The sequence below is a fragment of the Conger conger genome, chromosome 3 (genome assembly GCF_963514075.1).
Source record: "Conger conger chromosome 3, fConCon1.1, whole genome shotgun sequence".
Taxonomy (NCBI): Eukaryota; Metazoa; Chordata; class Actinopteri; order Anguilliformes; family Congridae; genus Conger; species Conger conger.
In genome coordinates, this window is record NC_083762.1 from 60019997 (window position 1) to 60038147 (window position 18151).

The 18151-nt window shown below is 48.5% G+C and overlaps 1 protein-coding gene across 2 annotated transcripts in view; it reads right to left on the minus strand.

Annotated features, from left to right (window-relative positions):
- The window catches only part of LOC133123787 (activin receptor type-2A), a 52256-nt gene that overhangs the window by 14473 nt on the left and 19632 nt on the right, over positions 1 to 18151 (minus strand). For both annotated transcript variants that reach the window (XM_061234330.1, XM_061234329.1), the window contains exons 2-4: positions 15141 to 15348; positions 12650 to 12762; positions 8399 to 8553 (exon numbers count right to left, since the gene is read on the minus strand). In XM_061234330.1, the coding sequence (XP_061090314.1) occupies positions 8399 to 8553; positions 12650 to 12762; positions 15141 to 15348 (476 nt within the window). The remainder of the gene's footprint in view (positions 1 to 8398; positions 8554 to 12649; positions 12763 to 15140; positions 15349 to 18151) is intronic.

Sequence of the window (18151 nt, forward strand, 5' to 3'; positions counted from 1 at the left end):
CTGAGACAGCAGTTTCATTGGCTGCTTGATGACCCGAGGCCGCAGAGCTGCCATTTTGTTTTACTCCCTCCCCTCCCTCCCGCCACTGATCTGGGAGCAGTGGCCTGAGTGGCCTGAGCGGCTGGGGGCTCGATCGGCTCCGGCGGACCTGACCTCAGATCGGTGCGCAGAGACATTGAGGCGCGACGATAATCTTCCAGGCTGCCAAATCCAGTTCCTGGACCCCTACCGTGCTGCAGATATTTATTTCGACCATAATTTGCCGCATCCGATTCTACCAATTAGCAGCTCAAAGTCATCTATAGCTGTTCAATGAGTGCTTTGTTTGTGGTTTGTTTGGAGTGAAAACCTACTGGATCTCCAGGAACAGGGTTGGGTAGCCCTGATAATCAGGATTCTGCATGTAATGTCACAGGAGTAGGTTTTGCCATCTGGACCTCGGCTGTGGAGGGACTGCACCCTGAGCTGGGATTTCTCCCTTTTCCCTAAGCTTCGGGATATTTTATTGCTGAATGAGTCTGGAAGGTGATGGGGGTCAGCACTGGGCCTTTGGGTGCACACAGGCAGAGGAAAGCAGAGAGTAATGGATCCTTAAATCAATTCCTCCAAAATATCACCCAGAGATTCCTGGCACTAATCCACCAGCAGTAAAGACAGGCAACTCGCAAGTTCTCGCAACAGTGAGTGGAACCGACCAATCAGAGCCAAGCCTCCCTTTATGTGAAAACAAATGGACCAATCAGAATGGTCCTTGGCACCAGGTTCCTAATCCATGTGCAAAGAACATAGTTTCACCTAAAATGCTTAGTCTGTAGATATTTGCTACGTTGGTCCAAGTCAAAGAAACACCCCAAGGATATCATATTAACCCAATGAGGAGCTGTATGTTTCACAAGTCATTTTTTCCCCTTATATTACCTCACATAGTTCCGAAATTTGTTATGCCAAACAGTACTGAAAGGAGGAGAGAGCACGGACTGGCATGTGTGCTCACAGAAAGGCACTGTGAATGTGAGGGTTAGGGTTGTAGGAAGCTGGCTGAGCTAGGCATGGTGTCAGAGGGATGAAAACCCAGCTGGTGGAGTCGGTGGAGGCGAGGAACCCAATGCCAGCTGGAGGACCCTCGGCCCCTGGGCGAGGCGAAGGCCATGATGCGTCACCCTAAAGGCCTCGTGACTGCAGCTGGTATCAGCGGGGTCAGGACTCAAAAGATATCGACACAACACATTCCTTCACCAGAAGGTTCTGCTGCTGTTAAACTGGTCTCAAACATGTCCAGTGGGGCCCAAAAGTCTGAGACCACACTGAAAATCTGGAGTAAAAAAAAACCTGGAAATAAACAAAGTTTTAGGATTTTGAAAAACGTAAAACAAATTTAAGTTACTTCAAAGCTTTCCAGGAACTACTCAAAGACCAAAGAAAAGCAAGGAGTGCGGCACAATCTACAATGACCTGACCTCAACCCCATTGAACATTCATGGGGGCACTTGAAGACCGACAAAAGCCAAGCATTCAGTAACAACACAAGATGCTCTTTGGAGCATTGTCAAATAATGCTGGGATAACATGGACGAACTCACAAATTTGAGTCCATGCCAGCTTGAGTGCATGTTGCCATTAAAGCAAAAGGGGGACATACCAAATGCAAAGAAATTCATGTAATTAAAAAAGAATAAACTTTTCACTCAAAGTCCAGTATAATTTGTCATTAAAAATTTGTCTTAAATAAGAAAATAATGAAAAATAGAAGTATTTTCACTAGTGGTCTCAGACTTTTGGACCCCTCTGTATGTTCAATAGAACGATCTTCATTACACAGGGGTACTCCAAGGTACAATAATTTTTTGCACATAAATATATATATCTAACCATCTTCTACCTCAGGAATCTAAAGAAACAGTAACATGATATTGGTTACTGAGTTTCAGATGCTGGCAAACCTCCAGGATTTTCAGTCCTTCCAGCTTGCGATAAATCCTTCATTGACCTCCCTGACTCAGCAGATGCACAACATTCTGAAAGCAGCCCGTGATGCAGCAACACTGCAACGTGTGTGTGTGTGTGTGTGTGTGTGTGTGTGTGTGTAAGCTTGCACATGGGTGTAAGTGTGTGTGCACATAAGTGTGCTTGCTAACATTAGATATTTTATTTGTACATAAGATTTGTGGTCCACTGTCCAACAGATAATGTTCCAGATATACGTTCTTGCAGCAAGGTTTTAACGAAGGCCAGTCAGGTTTAAAATAAGAGAATCGTGCCAAACTCTCTGGCCCTTTAAATAGTCACCGAAAGCCCTGTCTCTGGCCCTTTAAATACAGCCACCTAAAGCTCCCGTCTCTGGCCCTTTAAATACAGTCACATAATGCCCGCAACTCTGGCCCTTTAAATACAGCCACTGAAGTCCTCATCTCTGGCCCTTTAAATACAGCCACTGAAGTCCTCATCTCTGGCCCTTTAAATACAGCCACTGAAGTCCTCATCTCTGGCCCTTTAAATACAGCCACTGAAGCCCACATCTCTGGCCCTTTAAATACAGCCACTGAAGTCCTCAACTCTGGCCCTTTAAATACAGCCACTGAAGCCCGCAACTCTGGCCCTTTAAATACAGCCACTGAAGTCCTCATCTCTGGCCCTTTAAATACAGCCACTGAAGTCCTCATCTCTGGCCCTTTAAATACAGCCACTGAAGTCCTCATCTCTGGCCCTTTAAATACAGCCACTGAAGCCCACATCTCTGGCCCTTTAAATACAGTCACCTAAAGTCCTCATCTCTGGCCCTTTAAATACAGTCACCTAAAGCCCTCGACTCTGGCCCTTTAAATACACCATGTAAAGCCCTTGTGTTTGAATGTAGATTAATCTCAGCTTGTCAGTAAAGGAAGGGACCAGTTCCTTTCTAACGGTAGCCCGTTTCAGCCTGTCGGAGGTCGGCGAAGGTAACGGTGCTAGGAGGCACGTGTTCACCTTGGCTCAACCCGCCCTGTAGTGCGTTTTTGTGGATGTGCGAAACCCGCAAGGTCATCCTGGACATCTAGATCCCGCCAAACCGCTCCGTCAGTCAGCCCTTCACGGACAGCAGCGGGGGGGGGTCGGGGAGGCGTCAGCGGGGAGCTCTGGACCCATCGCCGGAGGAGGGCAGGGCAGAACCCCGTGCTCAAAGCGGCACAGTGGGAGCGGTACTTAACCTGAATTGCTTCAATAAAACACCCTGTGGTATGAATGAATAATGTGTCGAACGGGAGCTAACGCTAAGGCCTCCAGATACGGCCGCCTGCAAAACAAACAAGTGAAAATAAAACGAACGCCCCTCGCGTTGTTCAACCTGTAAATCGCGTGCAGTTGGCAGGCGAAAGCGGGGGGGGAGTATTACACATCTAGCAATGGAAGCTTCTGGAAGGCCGCTGCGTCACGGCATTCTACGCGTATTTACCAGCGCAGTGCTGGCCGGGTTGTGTACAGGAAACACCAATTCCGTCCCGCGGATTGTATTCCATTCCTTTCCATTTATCTAGTGGGGGGCTGGCTCTTCAGCCAGGGCCACGGCAACGCCACGTCTGTGAGAGAACGCTTAAGTGTCGACCCGAACGTACAAATCTCTCCTTTACAGCCCTTCGTGTACCTGAGCGCGGAGAGCAAAGGCACGATTCTATCGATTACGCTCTTCTTTTACGCAGGGGAGAGAAACGACCGCAATTCATCAACCTGACGTTATCTGGGGGCGAGCTTGGAAAACAAACACGAAAAAAATAAATAAATAAATAAATAATTAAATAAAAGGAAAATGAGGGCGAGTCCGAACACCCCGCGCGGCGCCAAGGAAAAGACGTGACGCGGGCAAACGTCGATGGCGGGTTTGGAGTCAGAGGTCAATGGGGGCTTGTGTTCTGGACGGATGCATTATTGATTAAGCTGTGGTGTGCCAGGGGCGCAGTGACAGAAGCGGCCTTTTAATAGCCGGGGTGGCTAAAACGGTAGTGCAGAAGCACCTGCATTATTTATCCCTTTACGCTCTTCTGCCTCCTCCCGTTCTGCGCTCGCGAGGGGGGTTGGGTGCAGCGAGGGGTGCCCAGATATGCACTGCTACTCGCTACCCTGAGGGGGGGGGTGGGGGGAGTCCATTCCCATGGCAGACCTGGGTCAAATACGTATTGGTTTGGTATTCAAATATTTTTCTGAGCAATTTGAAAAGTATTCAAATACTTTTCTGGAGAGGTCACTGGAAAGCACTGGGTATTTCACAAAGCAGGACTATCCAGAGTTAGCTGGATAATTGGCACCGATTACAACCCAGAACCTTCCGCAAAATTGAACATGGGACTGAAGTAAAAAAGAGCCATTACCAGTTTTACTCAGCGCTTTTATCCAGCTAACCCAGTAATCCTGTTTGGAGAAATACGCCCCAGCGTTTCGGTGAATGTCGCCTAAAACTGTCATGACTTCGCATTGACCTCTGACCTCAAATGGACGCTACACCGTACCCACCAACCCCCTGCCTTAGAATCAAAAACACACATCGGCCCCAGGGCTCACTTGCAGAAGAGAAGAGAAATGTCCACCTCACTGTGACTACCCTGGTTAAATAAAGGACAAATGTAAAAAAATGAATGGAAGGCAGAAAACAACTCCAGCTACAGAGGAGACCCGAGCACAATGCAAGTAACAAAACCCTTCAAGAAAGAGGAATGGACGCAAATTCAAACTGGAACCAGGTGCAATGCAGGGGTAAAGGTGGGGGGAAAAAAGAAACCACAATATGAAATTCCTTCTGTGAACATTGAATATGTACTGTGCAGAACATCAAACAGGCACTTTTTTTTAAACCATAGAATTCACTACAGTCCAGAAACGAGTCAAAATGCCGTCTGATAATTATTCTGCACAATAAATAACCACCGACGTCTGAGTAACTACATCGTGCTGGTTGCGTGTTTTCAATGCTTCAAGCCTTCTTGGAGGGAAGGTACAGAATGCGTGCGTATCCTGCAGCAGATCTATTAATAATCCTCTCTTGAGCCGAGTGGAACACGAACCAACGCCTGCTTTTAATTAGCAGTCAAAGGGCAGGTGAGCGGAGCGTCGACTCCAGGCATCTCGAGTGCAGTGAGTGGGGTCGGAGGTCGGGGGACCTAGATGGGGAAGATTTGAGGCCTGGGACAAGCCAATTCAAAGCAGGCTGAGCGCCTATTTCTTTCCATGTAAACCACCATTTTCCTTGTGGGGGCTGGTTTACATCATGTTTACGAAAATATACCAAACTTCATTATTTGAGGATGACATCATTTTCCCTTAGAGCCCACTTTGGGAGGTGAAATTCTCATTTTTCCATGTCTTACTGACTTTCGGGCCTGGGCATACATCTCATACCACCAAAACACATAGGCCATGGGCTGTGCACACGCAGCAGGAACTGGGATACCCCTGAATAACAATATAAGTCAAATCCACGCCCTCAATGTGTGTGCCCTACTTCCTGTAACACAGGACAGCGTATGTGTGCCCTACTTCCTGTAACACAGGACACTGTATGTGTGCCCTACTTCCTGTAACACAGGACAGCGTATGTGTGCCCTACTTCCTGTAACACAGGACAATGTGTGTGCCCTACTTCATGTAACAGTACGGGGTGTATGTGCCCTACTTCCTGTAACGTCCTGTAACAGAGGACAGGGTGTGTGCACTATTTCATGAAACATTGTACAGGGTGTAATACAGGGTGGCCTGTAGCGTAGTGGTTAATGTAAATGAATGGGACAGGCAAGGTCGGTGGTTCTAATCCCGGTGTAGCCACAATAAGATCCGCACAGCCGTTGGGCCCTTGAGCAAGGCCCTGCATTGCTCCAGGGAAGGACTGTCTCCTGCTTAGTCTAATCAACTGTACGTCGCTCTGGATAAGAGCATCTGCCAAATGCCAATAATGTAATGTATGTGTCCTACTTCTTATAACACAATACAGTGCCTGTGTCCTACTTCCTGTAACTCAATACAGTATGTGAGACCTACTTCCTGTAACACACATATTTCCAATCAGAAGGGATCTGGTTTGTTAGATACCTCAGCAGTGGAATACAACAATTAACATCAACTAAAACATTCAAGAGAAAAGACCAAGAACGCTGTCATTGGCATAAAGTGAACAGCAAAATTTTATTTCTATCCCATATCTTCCAATGAAAATATGTCATGCCAAGTTTCCATGTTAAATCCGATATTATCATGTACCAAAGTACCCATCTGAAAAAAAAAGGGTTCTTTTTGACGGTCCGGTCAAGTGTATAATATAAAACACAAATAGAAGAAGCTACATTGGAAGAGAAGCTGCAGTATACAGCAATAATTTTAAAGCAAGTCGTTCCCCCCCATTATCTCCAGCACTGTCCCAAGTTAACAGTGTGTAAACGTGTGTGAGTTGGTTTTAATTAGAACCTATGAATGGCTCTCCGCTCCTCCATTAAAAGTGAATGAGTACATCGCATTCTGTTCACCTCTCTAGAAGGAGAATTGCCCCTCTATTAAGAATGAATGAATAACGCGTGCGCTAGCACTTTGTTCTTCTGCGGCCCATGTGAACAGTGAAGGGTCTAATGTGGAAACCAATGGCAGTCGTATAAGCAGATAAACTTCACTTTCGAGCCTTGTAATTCTGAGAGAAAAGCAAGCAGAAAGATTCTACAGCTTTCCGCAGCTTTGAAAAGAAATGAATGAAAACCCAGGGAGGCAAGAGCTAGCGGATACAAGGAGCATCTCCGGAGACCGGCGGCCTTGCGTCTGATGAAAACGCAATCTGTCAGACGCGGCAAGGGCGAATCCTTGAGAAAATTAAACCCGGGACAAGTGCTTGGATGGCCGTACCAAGCGTTTGTTGAGAAGCCTTTGAAGGGGAGGCTGGCTGGATGTCTCCCGCATGTCTCTTCAAATACTTTATGAGGTTTCTCCGCGCAACTCCAAACTTTATTTCAGGTTTCAGCCACAACACAAAATGCTAGTTTTAGTTTTGATTATCTTTCTCAGACGGCGTATGGCGGGACCAAGCACTCATCAGCCCGCCAGACCTGGGTCAAATACGTAATTCTTTATGATTCAAATACTATTCTGTGCTTGACCGATTTTGCCTGGTTCAATTAAACAGGAGGGCCAGAAAGCAGGGCTTGCACTTTTTAAGAGCGTTTCGTGAACAGTTTCAATACACCAGACAAGGTCAGTAAAGCGTAAAAGTAATTGAATCCAAAATAATTCCGTATCTCACCCAGGGTCTGCAGCCTGTTTCGGGAACAGTGCAAATAAACGGCTGCATTTACGGGATCGAGGTGCGCCCGTCCGAGAGGACGGATACCGAGAAACAGCTGACATATTTCACAGCGTCAGTGTAGGCTGCTCCCAGCTGGGGATTAAACAGTGACCCCATTCAGCGTTTCTCTTAAAAACCAGTTAACCTTCTTTCATCTTGGTACTGCATGTTTTTTTACATTTTCTATTTTGTAGGGATTAAATAGTAAACATGCAATACACATAATGCTATATTTTCCAGAAGTCCTGTACCAACTTTGCATGTGTAGTATGGGCCTATTTTGACCCTCTGTAACTGTATAAAAAGTCAGAAAATGCACAACCACTTTCATATTTTATCTCCGATTTCTTTCTGGTGGCACTTTCCCATACAGGCGCCAAACTTTCACATCCTGTACCTGAGATGTTTCTCACAGATTTTTCATATTTATGGTTAAAAGGCTAGTCATTTTGGAGACAATAAAAAGGCGACACACAAAGTGTCAACATTTTCTCTTTTGCGATAATGTTGCATTTACTTAAAAACGGTCATAATCTCTTAACATAATAGGAGGGTTAAGTGCGGTGTCGGGTCTGTGACCGGTTCGGACCCGGTTGCTCACACAGGGCAGTGTCGAAGGGACTCCTCTGTTTCTCGCCAGTGCAGGCAGCCCGAAATGAACGCACATGGCCTCCAACCCGCGGCCACCTGTGTCGCTTTTAGCCCCCGTAATTGATCCAATTACGCAGTTAAGAGCTCAGATGGAATGAACACGAGGAATCTCTGGCACGCTCACCCCAGGGCTAGCCCCTCTGCCAGCGGGTAAGGAAGCGGATGCTAATGTTAAAACGTCAGTTGCATGTTAACTATTGTAACTAACCAAGAAGCAAAGTACAAATTCAAAATACAGATCCCCTTATATCAATTCTTATTTGCATTGGAAGAATACTGGTTTGGTGCCTTTATGTTATTTAGCAATGCATAATAAATCCGCTTTATCTGTGCCGTTGTGTGAAAGAAGGTGACAAGGGAGCTGCTGGGGAACGGGTGTCAGGCTGGCAGCTCTCTGGGACTCTCTGAACGGGACACTGTGTGCTAGAAAGGACGTGGGGGGGGAGGGGGGCTCGTTCTTACCTGGGTGGGCACCAGGACTGGCGGATACGCCAGCTTGTGATGGCGGTACATCCAGAAGGAGAAGAGGACGATGGCTGCGATGCCCATGATGGGCACCAGCGAGTACAGCAGGGTGTTGAAGAGAGGGGGCGGCTGGGTGAACGGGTTTGAGGTCGCTGCAGCGAGAGAGCGAGAGTGAGGGAGGGAGAGAGACAGAGAGAGAGGGAAAGAGAGGGAGAGGGAGAGAGAAAGAGATACAGAGGGAGAGAGAGGTAAAGAGTGAGAGAGGGGGAGAGGAAGAGAGGGAGAGAGAAGGAGAGAGGGGGAGAGATAGGAAGAGAGAGAGTTATTTCATTTGTGATGCAGGCAGGACATTATACTCTTCTGGGAGTGTACACAGAAAACACAAAAGACTATTTGAATTATGAGAAAAATATTTTCCAGAGGGGTATGAGCTCCCATTCACACACGCAGAGGGCCTTTATCAGAGCTAACAAAAGCAAAGCGGAGAGGGCTCGCTGTGTTTTTATTATCTTATCAGGCACATCTTCGATAAGACGGGGAAGAGAAACGGGAGTCTGCAGGGCTTCCTGTGCGGCCTCACTTCCTGTGTGTTAGACCGCCATGCTGCCGCCCGTGTGGGCCAGCCTCCTTCAGACTTTCAATAGGCCCGTCCTGTGTACACGTACGTACGTGTGTGTGTGTGTGTGTGTGTGTGTGTGTGTGTGTGTGTGCGCGTGTGTGCTTGCGTGTGTGCGCGTCCGGCCCGGAGTTTCAATAGTCCCATCCTGTCTATACATGTGTGCGTGCACAGGTGTGTGTGTGTGTCTGTGTGCACGTGTGTGTGGTTTGTGTCCAGCTGTAGAACAGTGTTGCCAGGCGGCAGTGCGTAGCGTTCGCTCAATCCCACTTTGACTCGCGGGCCTGTGTCTGACAGCTAGATTGGCCGGGGCGTTGCTATGGGAGCCTGCCTGTCGTGCCATCCCCAGCTTATCCGGCATCGCCGTGGCTCACGGCGCTCCGCCGGCCTGACACAGCCCATTTGCCCAGGGCCGGCTGAGCCGGGATGTCCCGTGACTGGGGCGTCGGGTGATTAGGCCTGCGAATCCTCCGTCACGAAAATCCCCCTGACATACGGAGGGCACGTGTGCTGTGCGCATGGAGAGGCACGCCAGGCCCTGCAGGAGGTCAGGCCATGAGCCTACACCGCTCCCCGCCCCTCACCCCTGCTCCTACTCCTACTCCTACCCCTACCCCTACCCCCCGCCCCCAGCTCACGCCAGGCCCTGTGAGAGGTCAGGCCATTAGCCGACACCACCCCCCGCCCCTACTCCTACCTCCTGCCTCACGCCAGGCCCTGCCGGGGTCAGGCCATTAGCCAACACCACCCCCCACCTCAACTCCTACCTCCTACCCCCTGTCTCCAGACCCTGCCAGAGGTCAGCCCGTTAGCTTACACCCCCCCCCCCCCCCACCCCTACTCCTCCCCCCCGCCTGTCACTCACGGCTGGCCTGGATAAAGCAGCAGCACCAGCTCACAGCTTACTGGAGGCTTTCGGACAGCCGGGAGGAAGAGGAGGGTGGAGGTTCATTAAAGGTACTGACCCTCAATGCCCACTACCAACAGCAGCAGCCGTGCTCCATCGCCAGGACCCAACCCAAATCACTCAGTTTTGGGTGGTTCGGTCCGAACCCGAACTCGCCGAGCCTGCTCAATGTTCAATTAAGCCAGAACCCAAATACACTGAATCAGCTCAGAATTTCATTAAATCAGAGTGCTTCAAACACAAACTCAGGGCTTTCACAGTGGTCACTTTTAGACCTTTAACAGCTTCTCTGTGGATCATCCCCCCAGATTCACCTGAATAAAAACAAGTCCTCCCAAGCTATGCTTTTCCCTTTGGTTTAACTGCAGCAAAAGGACGTGCAGGTGCCAGCATTAAACTCAGTCCAATTGCCAAAGAGCGCCTACATTGGGAAAGGGTGCACTCAAATAAGCACAGATGCCATTTCTATTGGCTGTGCCTTTAGTGGCAGTTATCAGTGAGACACAGTGATAACTCTAACTCACTGAGTGCCAGGGGCCCCTAAAAGTGCCCGAACTAACAACATTCTAGACTGTGTTCTAGATTTTTCCAGGAAGTGGATGGAAAGAACCTGGTGTGAAAACACAAAGTAATACACAAGTATGAATTATTAATATTATGTTCCATGTTTGTATGGTTATGAAAAATAGACACTGAGGAAAAAGTCCTCAATTTGAAAACGGCGACAAGCGGCCCGAAAGGCAGACATTAAGGCCCAAAATGAATAACAGCAGAGGGAGGCAGTCAGGGATGTCACATTTTACACGGTACGGCCGGGGTTTGCATTAACCCTCATTCATCCAGACAGACCTTCAAGATAAGCACCTCTTTTCTGGAGCAAACCTGCCAACACAGCAGGGTGGTTACAGCAGTTGTTGTGGAACAATTCAGATTTGTGAACTTCTTAAATGAAACGGACACACAGTTATAAACCCAGGGTGGATTAAAAAAAGAACAGCAGCATCAATGCATAATTATTATAAAATTGTCTGAGTAAGTGGAGGCTGGAATTGACTGAAACTGAAAAATAAGCCTCAGGAAAAGCATCTATCGCACGGCATTTGCAAACGGGCCTTTGAAAGGCTGCGTTAGGAATACGTGGCGTACCCATCCAAACGTTTTTTTGTCTTCGTAATGCGCCGGGGGGCCGTTAGCCGTGCCCGCGCTGTTCGTCTCGCATCTGAAAGGGGGGAAGCACCTGGCCTCCGTGATTGGCGGGAGCGTTGAGGAATGAATTCATTTTTTAAATAAAAAACGCTGCAGGTGCGCCTCTGCCGCAGGTGCGGTTTGAGCTCGTCTGGAGGAGCGCAAAGGCACGGAGGCACGGAGGCGGGGACGGTGCGGGGGTGAAAGGGGGTGCGGGGGTTGTGTTCGGTGAGCCGCCTCACTCCAAAGACCTGGAGCTGCGTGTTCAGACAGGACCCTGCTACTGGTTCAGAGACCAAAGACGACGGAAGAGGAGCTTTTCTGAGGGCAGGAGGATGGCAGGGCCCTGCGGCTAAACCTGAATGATGTGGGGGTGGCAGGGGGACGCACATCTCTATACCTGCAGATGGCTTAAAAAGAAAATGTATAGATATTAAAAGCTGTCTAGTTTCTTTCTTTAACCCTTCGAAGGGTTTTCTTTTTGGAATGTTTTTACCAAAATTCTAACTCACTGTTCTAGAACTTACTAGTGACTGTGACATCAGCATTAGAATGGTCGGTTCAGAACATTCTAATCACATATACTGATCACATATCTGACACCTAAAAGGGTTAAAGGGCGATTTGACGAACAGGGACTTTCCCATTCGGAGTCTCATTCTCCTCAGGTCATCCTATGCTGAGCCCTGGACAGAGACTCCGCATAAACACCCTCTCTGAACAATGATTAAGGCCTATACCGGGGACTGTCTCGGGGCCGCCCGGGGCGAAATACGTCTGTTTATTTACTTGTCCGTCGAGCTTTGCCAATTAGCCCCTAACAGGAGGTGACGGCGAAAGGTCTGGACGGAGCCTCTGAATGGGCGAAAACGTAATCAGCCGTTTCGCTGATGCAAATGAGGACTCGGGGGCCGGCAGCCGACGGGGAGAAATCAGGGACGGCCGTTGCGCGCGGCATCCTGATGGACTTCGGGGCTGCACCGCTTCGCTGGGGCGGCCACTGTGCATCACAAAGGAGCGAGAGGAATCGTTTTGTCTTTCCGACTGGGCGGCCAAGACTGTCGGCCTTTGATAAAGGCCCGGATTGCTTTTCCGCTCACGTACGGAGGGGTGCTCAGACCTTAATCCCTGCACTGCTTTTAAAGAAGGAATAATGACCACGGGGAACGTATGAAACTTTCGGCTCGTCTCAACTTTTGGGTTACGCGAGGTAGCGCGCATGTGACTGAGAATCCTCCCGCTTCTTTTCATCTCCGATTCCTTTAATGACAAAAAAAATATATATATAAAAAATAAACTTTCTGGGTGAACCTCCAGGCCCATTCCACTCTTTGAAAACGGGCCAGCCAATCGGGAGGCAAGCAGCCATTTTGAGTGCTATGAATAGTTGCCGTGAAACAGACTGATTTTCTGAACTGGGCTCAAAGCCGGGCTTAATGAGACTGACCTGCAGGGGTCACCTACCATGGGCCAGACTGACAGACAGACAGACTGACAGACTGACAGGAAGGGGGCTGAAGACCAGGCGGGGGGCACTTACGCTCGGCGGGCGGGGAGGTGTCGGGGTTGTAGAAGAACTTCTCGTTGCACATGTTGCCCTCGCAGCAGCAGAAGAAGACGTCGGGCCCCTCCTTCTTCTCCACGCACTCGCTGCTGCAAAGGCAAAGAGGGGCGTGTTTTTACACCGTCGGGCTCTGGCATTGGTTGGGCTGGTAAGGAGGCGGGTCTCCTTCCGGCCCTTTCCATTTTTTTCCCACGCTCTCTGGGCCAAATAATGAGTGAAAAAGCCACATAACATGCACACTCATGCAACATGCAACCGCATAACATGCACACACAGCCACATAACGTGCACACATGCACACACACAGCCGCATAATATGTACACACACACAGTCGAATAACATGCACATGCATTCAGACGCAGTTCCATAACATGCACACGCACACACACACACCACCCCACAACATGCAGACACATACAGTAAAATGCACACGCGAAGACACCCATGTCACTCAGATATGCATGCATGTACACACAGTCCATGTGGACACAAAGCAATAATTAACACAGTTCTCTCTCTCTCTCTCTCTCTCTCTCTCTCTCTCTCTCTCTCTCTCTCTCTCTCATCTCTCTCTCTCTCCTCTCTCTCTCTCTCTCTCTCTCTCTCTCTCTCTCTCTCTCTCTCTCTCTCTCCTCTCTCTCTCCTCTCTCTCTCTCTCTCTCTCTCCTCTCTCTCTCTCTCGCATACACACACTCCCTCTCTCTGAGGACCTGTGCTATATTCTAAGGCATTCTAGAAGAGCACAGGCGTATTCTAAGGTCTCATTACAGGCATCTTGTACATTAAATTACCATTGTTTAACTGACACTTTTATCCAAAAAATAAATCCATAACTTCTGGGTCCCAGTCATGTACCTTAGTAACAAGGCCGCAGGGCTACCACACCTGTGACAATGCTGTCGACAGAATTAAATAACAAACGCCTATTACATTATTGGCATTTGGCAGATGCTCTTATCCAGAGCGACGTACAGTTGATTAGACTAAGCAGGAGACAATCCTCCCCTGGAGCAATGCAGGGTTAAGGGCCTTGCTCAAGGGCCCAACGGCTGTGCAGATCTTATAGTGGCTACACCGGGATTAGAACCACCAACCTTGCGTGTCCCAGTCATTTACCTTAACCACTACGCTACAGCCTATACCACACCTATTTCACTCAGACACCACTACTGTGTGTCACTATTACCACCCTAGCGTGTGTCACTACCGCACGCGTGTTTCATTACACCAAATGACTGAGGCACCCAACTGATGATGCAGGAGCTGGCAAAGCCGAGCTGTAAAGTCTGTAAAGAGCAAGAAGAAACTGCATCTGTGGGCCCCGCTCACATGTTTCACTGTATTAATAACCATCTGTTAGTCTGGAGACATAATTCTGCAGCAGGCTGAACCGCGGCTCTGCGGAGCCCCTGGCGGATCGATCCGCCGCCCGCCATCAGGGGAGCAGGCGGCCCTCGGCATGCTGGGACAGGCCGTCACCGTCGCCCGGGCCATCTTTAAAAACTTATTTCTTCAGCCCAAAGCGGGATCCTCATGGAGGCAACTTGGGCAACTCTTGGGGAAAACAAATTCCACTCCGATATAGCGAAAGAAACGGTCTTGAGAAATAGAACGGCTGAACTACAGAAGAAAGGCAGCTTGGCTTGATCGTTCATTCATATTTGTACCAACTCTTTTCTTATAAACTGATTTTACAGCCGTCCGTTCTCCACTGAAACTTGCTTATCGATTTGTTTCTCGACCCGATCCGAACACTGGAGCGCAGGCAGCCAAATCGGATAGCGGAGTGACTCATGGTAAAGGCATTCTGACCCGTTTCTCGCAGACGGGACAAAACAAACGAAGAAGGTGAAAGGAAAAGCGATTACGCAATCTCCATGAGGTTGCACCACAGCACCTCTTGGATTTCTTCCATTTTCTGTGTGTTGGTAGAAATTGATGAGAGATAAAACTGCTGAAAATTTTAGCTTCATATACCTTGTTTTTTCCGGAAAGCCGTTTAAAGATCGCCGGGTGTCGCAATGAGAAAACGCGGCGCAACTTTGTAAAGAATATCCTTAAATCAGGGGCGCAGAGCAAGGGCCGATCCGCTTCAGGATTTTGGGCCAACTTCTGCTTTTAATGATTTAATTACATAAAAAATGTCTCGATCAGACATTTGTATATGCACCAGCCACAGCCACAGACTGCTAGTGCATCCTAAAGATTGTACTGTGCTCAAGTACAGGAGTGAACCAGCATCGTTTCTAGAGCTGTCAGAACAATAAATTAAGGTAGGCTAATTGGTTGGACCAAAACCCAGTTTGCAGACCGGCCTTCCAGGACCAGAGTTGTGCACCCCTGCCCTAAATATTAATCAATTTGTAGGGAGGGGTAATTTTCCATGTAGAATCCATATCTGGCCATACTTTTGCGGTTTACTTTTCACCCTTCTATAGGGACGAGGCAAACGAACGGCGGGCGTACCTGTCGTAGCAGTTGACGTCGTCCAGCCAGCAGCCCTGCTTGACGATCTCGATGGTGCCCGACGTGTTCTTCCAGGTGGCGAAGCAGTGCTTGCGCTTGTCCGTCTCCTCGGCGCAGGCCTCGATGCCGCTGCGGTTGGTGCGGTCCTTCTCCCAGCTGCTGTTGTAGTACACGCACTCCTGCGTCTCCGAGCGGCCCAGGATGGCGCCTGCGGGGGAGGGAGAGGTCAGGCGTGGTCCGCAGTGAGGTCCCGTCGCAATGACGCGAAACGCTTAGGTACACCAATGCGCTAGACCTGCTACAACTACCCTGCTGATAGAAACAGCAGTGCGACAGAGAGGGGACTTATCGCGGGTTTGAAACGGTAAATGGCTGGCATTCATACAGCACCTTTATCCAAGGCACAGTACAATTGATGCTTCTCATTCACCCATTCGTACACACACTCATACACCAACGGCGATTGGCTGCCATGCAAGGCGCCAAATCGCACGTCAGGAGCAATTGGGGGTTACGTGTCTTGCTCAGGGAACACTTCAACACAGCCTGGGCGGGATCGAACCAGCAACCCTCTGACTGCCAGACGACTGCTCTTACCGCCTGAGCCAATGTTGCCCCAACACACCCTGCTTACTTACGCGAGATCCCAACTGAAAAAGCCCAGGTACACAAAAGTGCTAGACACGGAGCAACTACCCTGCTGATAAAAACATCAAGGCTACAGTGAGGGGGACTTCACAGGGTTCTCGCAGTATCCCGGTCCTTGTCGGAATAGGAAACCTGGCTCTTCAGCGAGCTCAGGTGTCAGCATAAACCCGTTTAAGGCTCTCTTGGGTTTAAAAGATGGGAATCGCAAGCTATATCCGGCTGCATCATAAAACTATTAACATAATATTGTGTCAAATGAGAGGGGGAGTGACTCATACCGTACCCAAACGGCTCAGATTAAAGCAAAGTGCCAGCGTATCTCAAAGAGTAATGAAATACTTTTAAGCAACGCTCATTCAATAAGTTGACTGCTGTGTAAATGGATATTGAAAATGCGCTAAATGAGGAAAAGGAAAACCCAAAAACGATATCGTACCACCAGCCAGCCTGCATTCCCAAGGTCAGTCCAAAATCTCACTCACACTCATGTATACATTCTCTCTCAAAACACAAAATTAATTACGTGACCACACACACTCTCTCTCACACACATACACAGTCACACACACAGGCGCACATAAAAATTACATGCGCGCGCACACACACACCATGCCCTAATTTCAGTGATTTTCACAGCAGGTTTGGCACTGCCTGGGGCTCTAGTGAAGGCAGGTAGTAAACAGGATCCTCTGCTCTCAAACGGCCAAAAGCAAAGGCGGTGATGGATTCCCAAACACGTGGCAGAGGGATCGTTTCCCCAAGCAGCACGCAGCCTACTCACTGTCCCTGTGCCTCTCACTGAACTCATCCACACAGCACACAAACTGCTAATACACACACACACCTACACAGAGCACAAACCCAGCTCAGCAACCACTAACACACACACTGCATACAAACCCAGCTCAGCAACCGCTAATGCACACACACACACACAGCATACAAGCCCAGCTCAGCAACCACTAACACACGCGCACGCGCATGCACACACACACACACGCACACACACAGAGAGCATACAAACCACTAACACACACCGCATACAAACCCAGCTCAGCAACCACTAATACACACACGCACACCAAATACAAACCCAGCTCAGCAACCACTAATACACACACACACAGACACACAAACACACAGGGCATACAAACCACTAACACACACAGCGCACACACAGCATACAAACCACTAACACACACAGCTCTGCAACCACTAATACACACACACATACAGCAGAAACCAAGCTGCGTAACCACTATAATATACACAGGCACAGAGCTCAAACCCAGCTCTGCAACCACTAATACACACATACGGACAAGGCGCAAAGCCAACTCCGTAACCACGAATACACACCCACAGAAACAGATCTCAAAACCAGCTCTGTAACCACTAATATACCTGCACAGTTACAGATTGGCATACAAACAAACAGATATAAATGTGCCTTACAGGGTTTTAACTGATGCTACAACACACAGTAACAGTAACATGAATGTCAATGGCAAATGTGTGCCATTGTTGTTGTTGTTATTATTATTAATGAATATTTATGTTTGAAGGTACTCAGTGTGACCAGTGTCAGGAGGAATAAGGATTGGTGAGCAGCGAGGTGTTGTCACAGGACGTCTGCAATGTCCAGCATTAGTCTACTCAGGAACAGCATTTCCCATCATGCAGTGCAGGCTCGGTAATCAACTGAGGTGGTGAGGAGCATGTTTGTGTGTGTGTGTGTGTGTGTGTGTGCGTGTGCGTGTGCGTGTGCGTGTGCGTGTGCGTGTATGGTTGCACGCCAACTTCCAAACAAACCTTAAATCTCTTACAGCCAGAAACATCTGAATAAAACTTAACAAATACTTTCAAAACTGAAAAGAGTCCAACGACAATGGGGGTGGTAAGAAAGCATTCATTTTCTCAGGCAACTGACCAAGCCCTCCAAGGGAAGGTGCTGTGGATACCCAGAGGTCACCCATCCAAAAAGGCAAGTCAACATAGTGATTACTGGGTCCAGAGTAATCAGATTAAGAGTCGTCTGTGGTCCGAGGGGACAATATTCTACAATCCTGCTGCTTGTCGTTATGTTTGTGGTAAGACTACCCAATATCGAATCACAGTTTTTTTTTTTTTTTTTATACTTACTACTTACGTAGTAAGTATAACCACCACCATGGGGCGTATCTTCCGTCTATTTCCTTTAATCATACCTGATGCGGTAACGACCAAATGAGACCATGAGACAAAAACATCATTGGCAACAAAACGCATGACCACATTACTGTACAAACTTTCCAGTTGATTGGTACCAACACCCAGTAGATACCAGTGATGTTTTTTTTCCCCAGAAGCATTTCACATGGCCT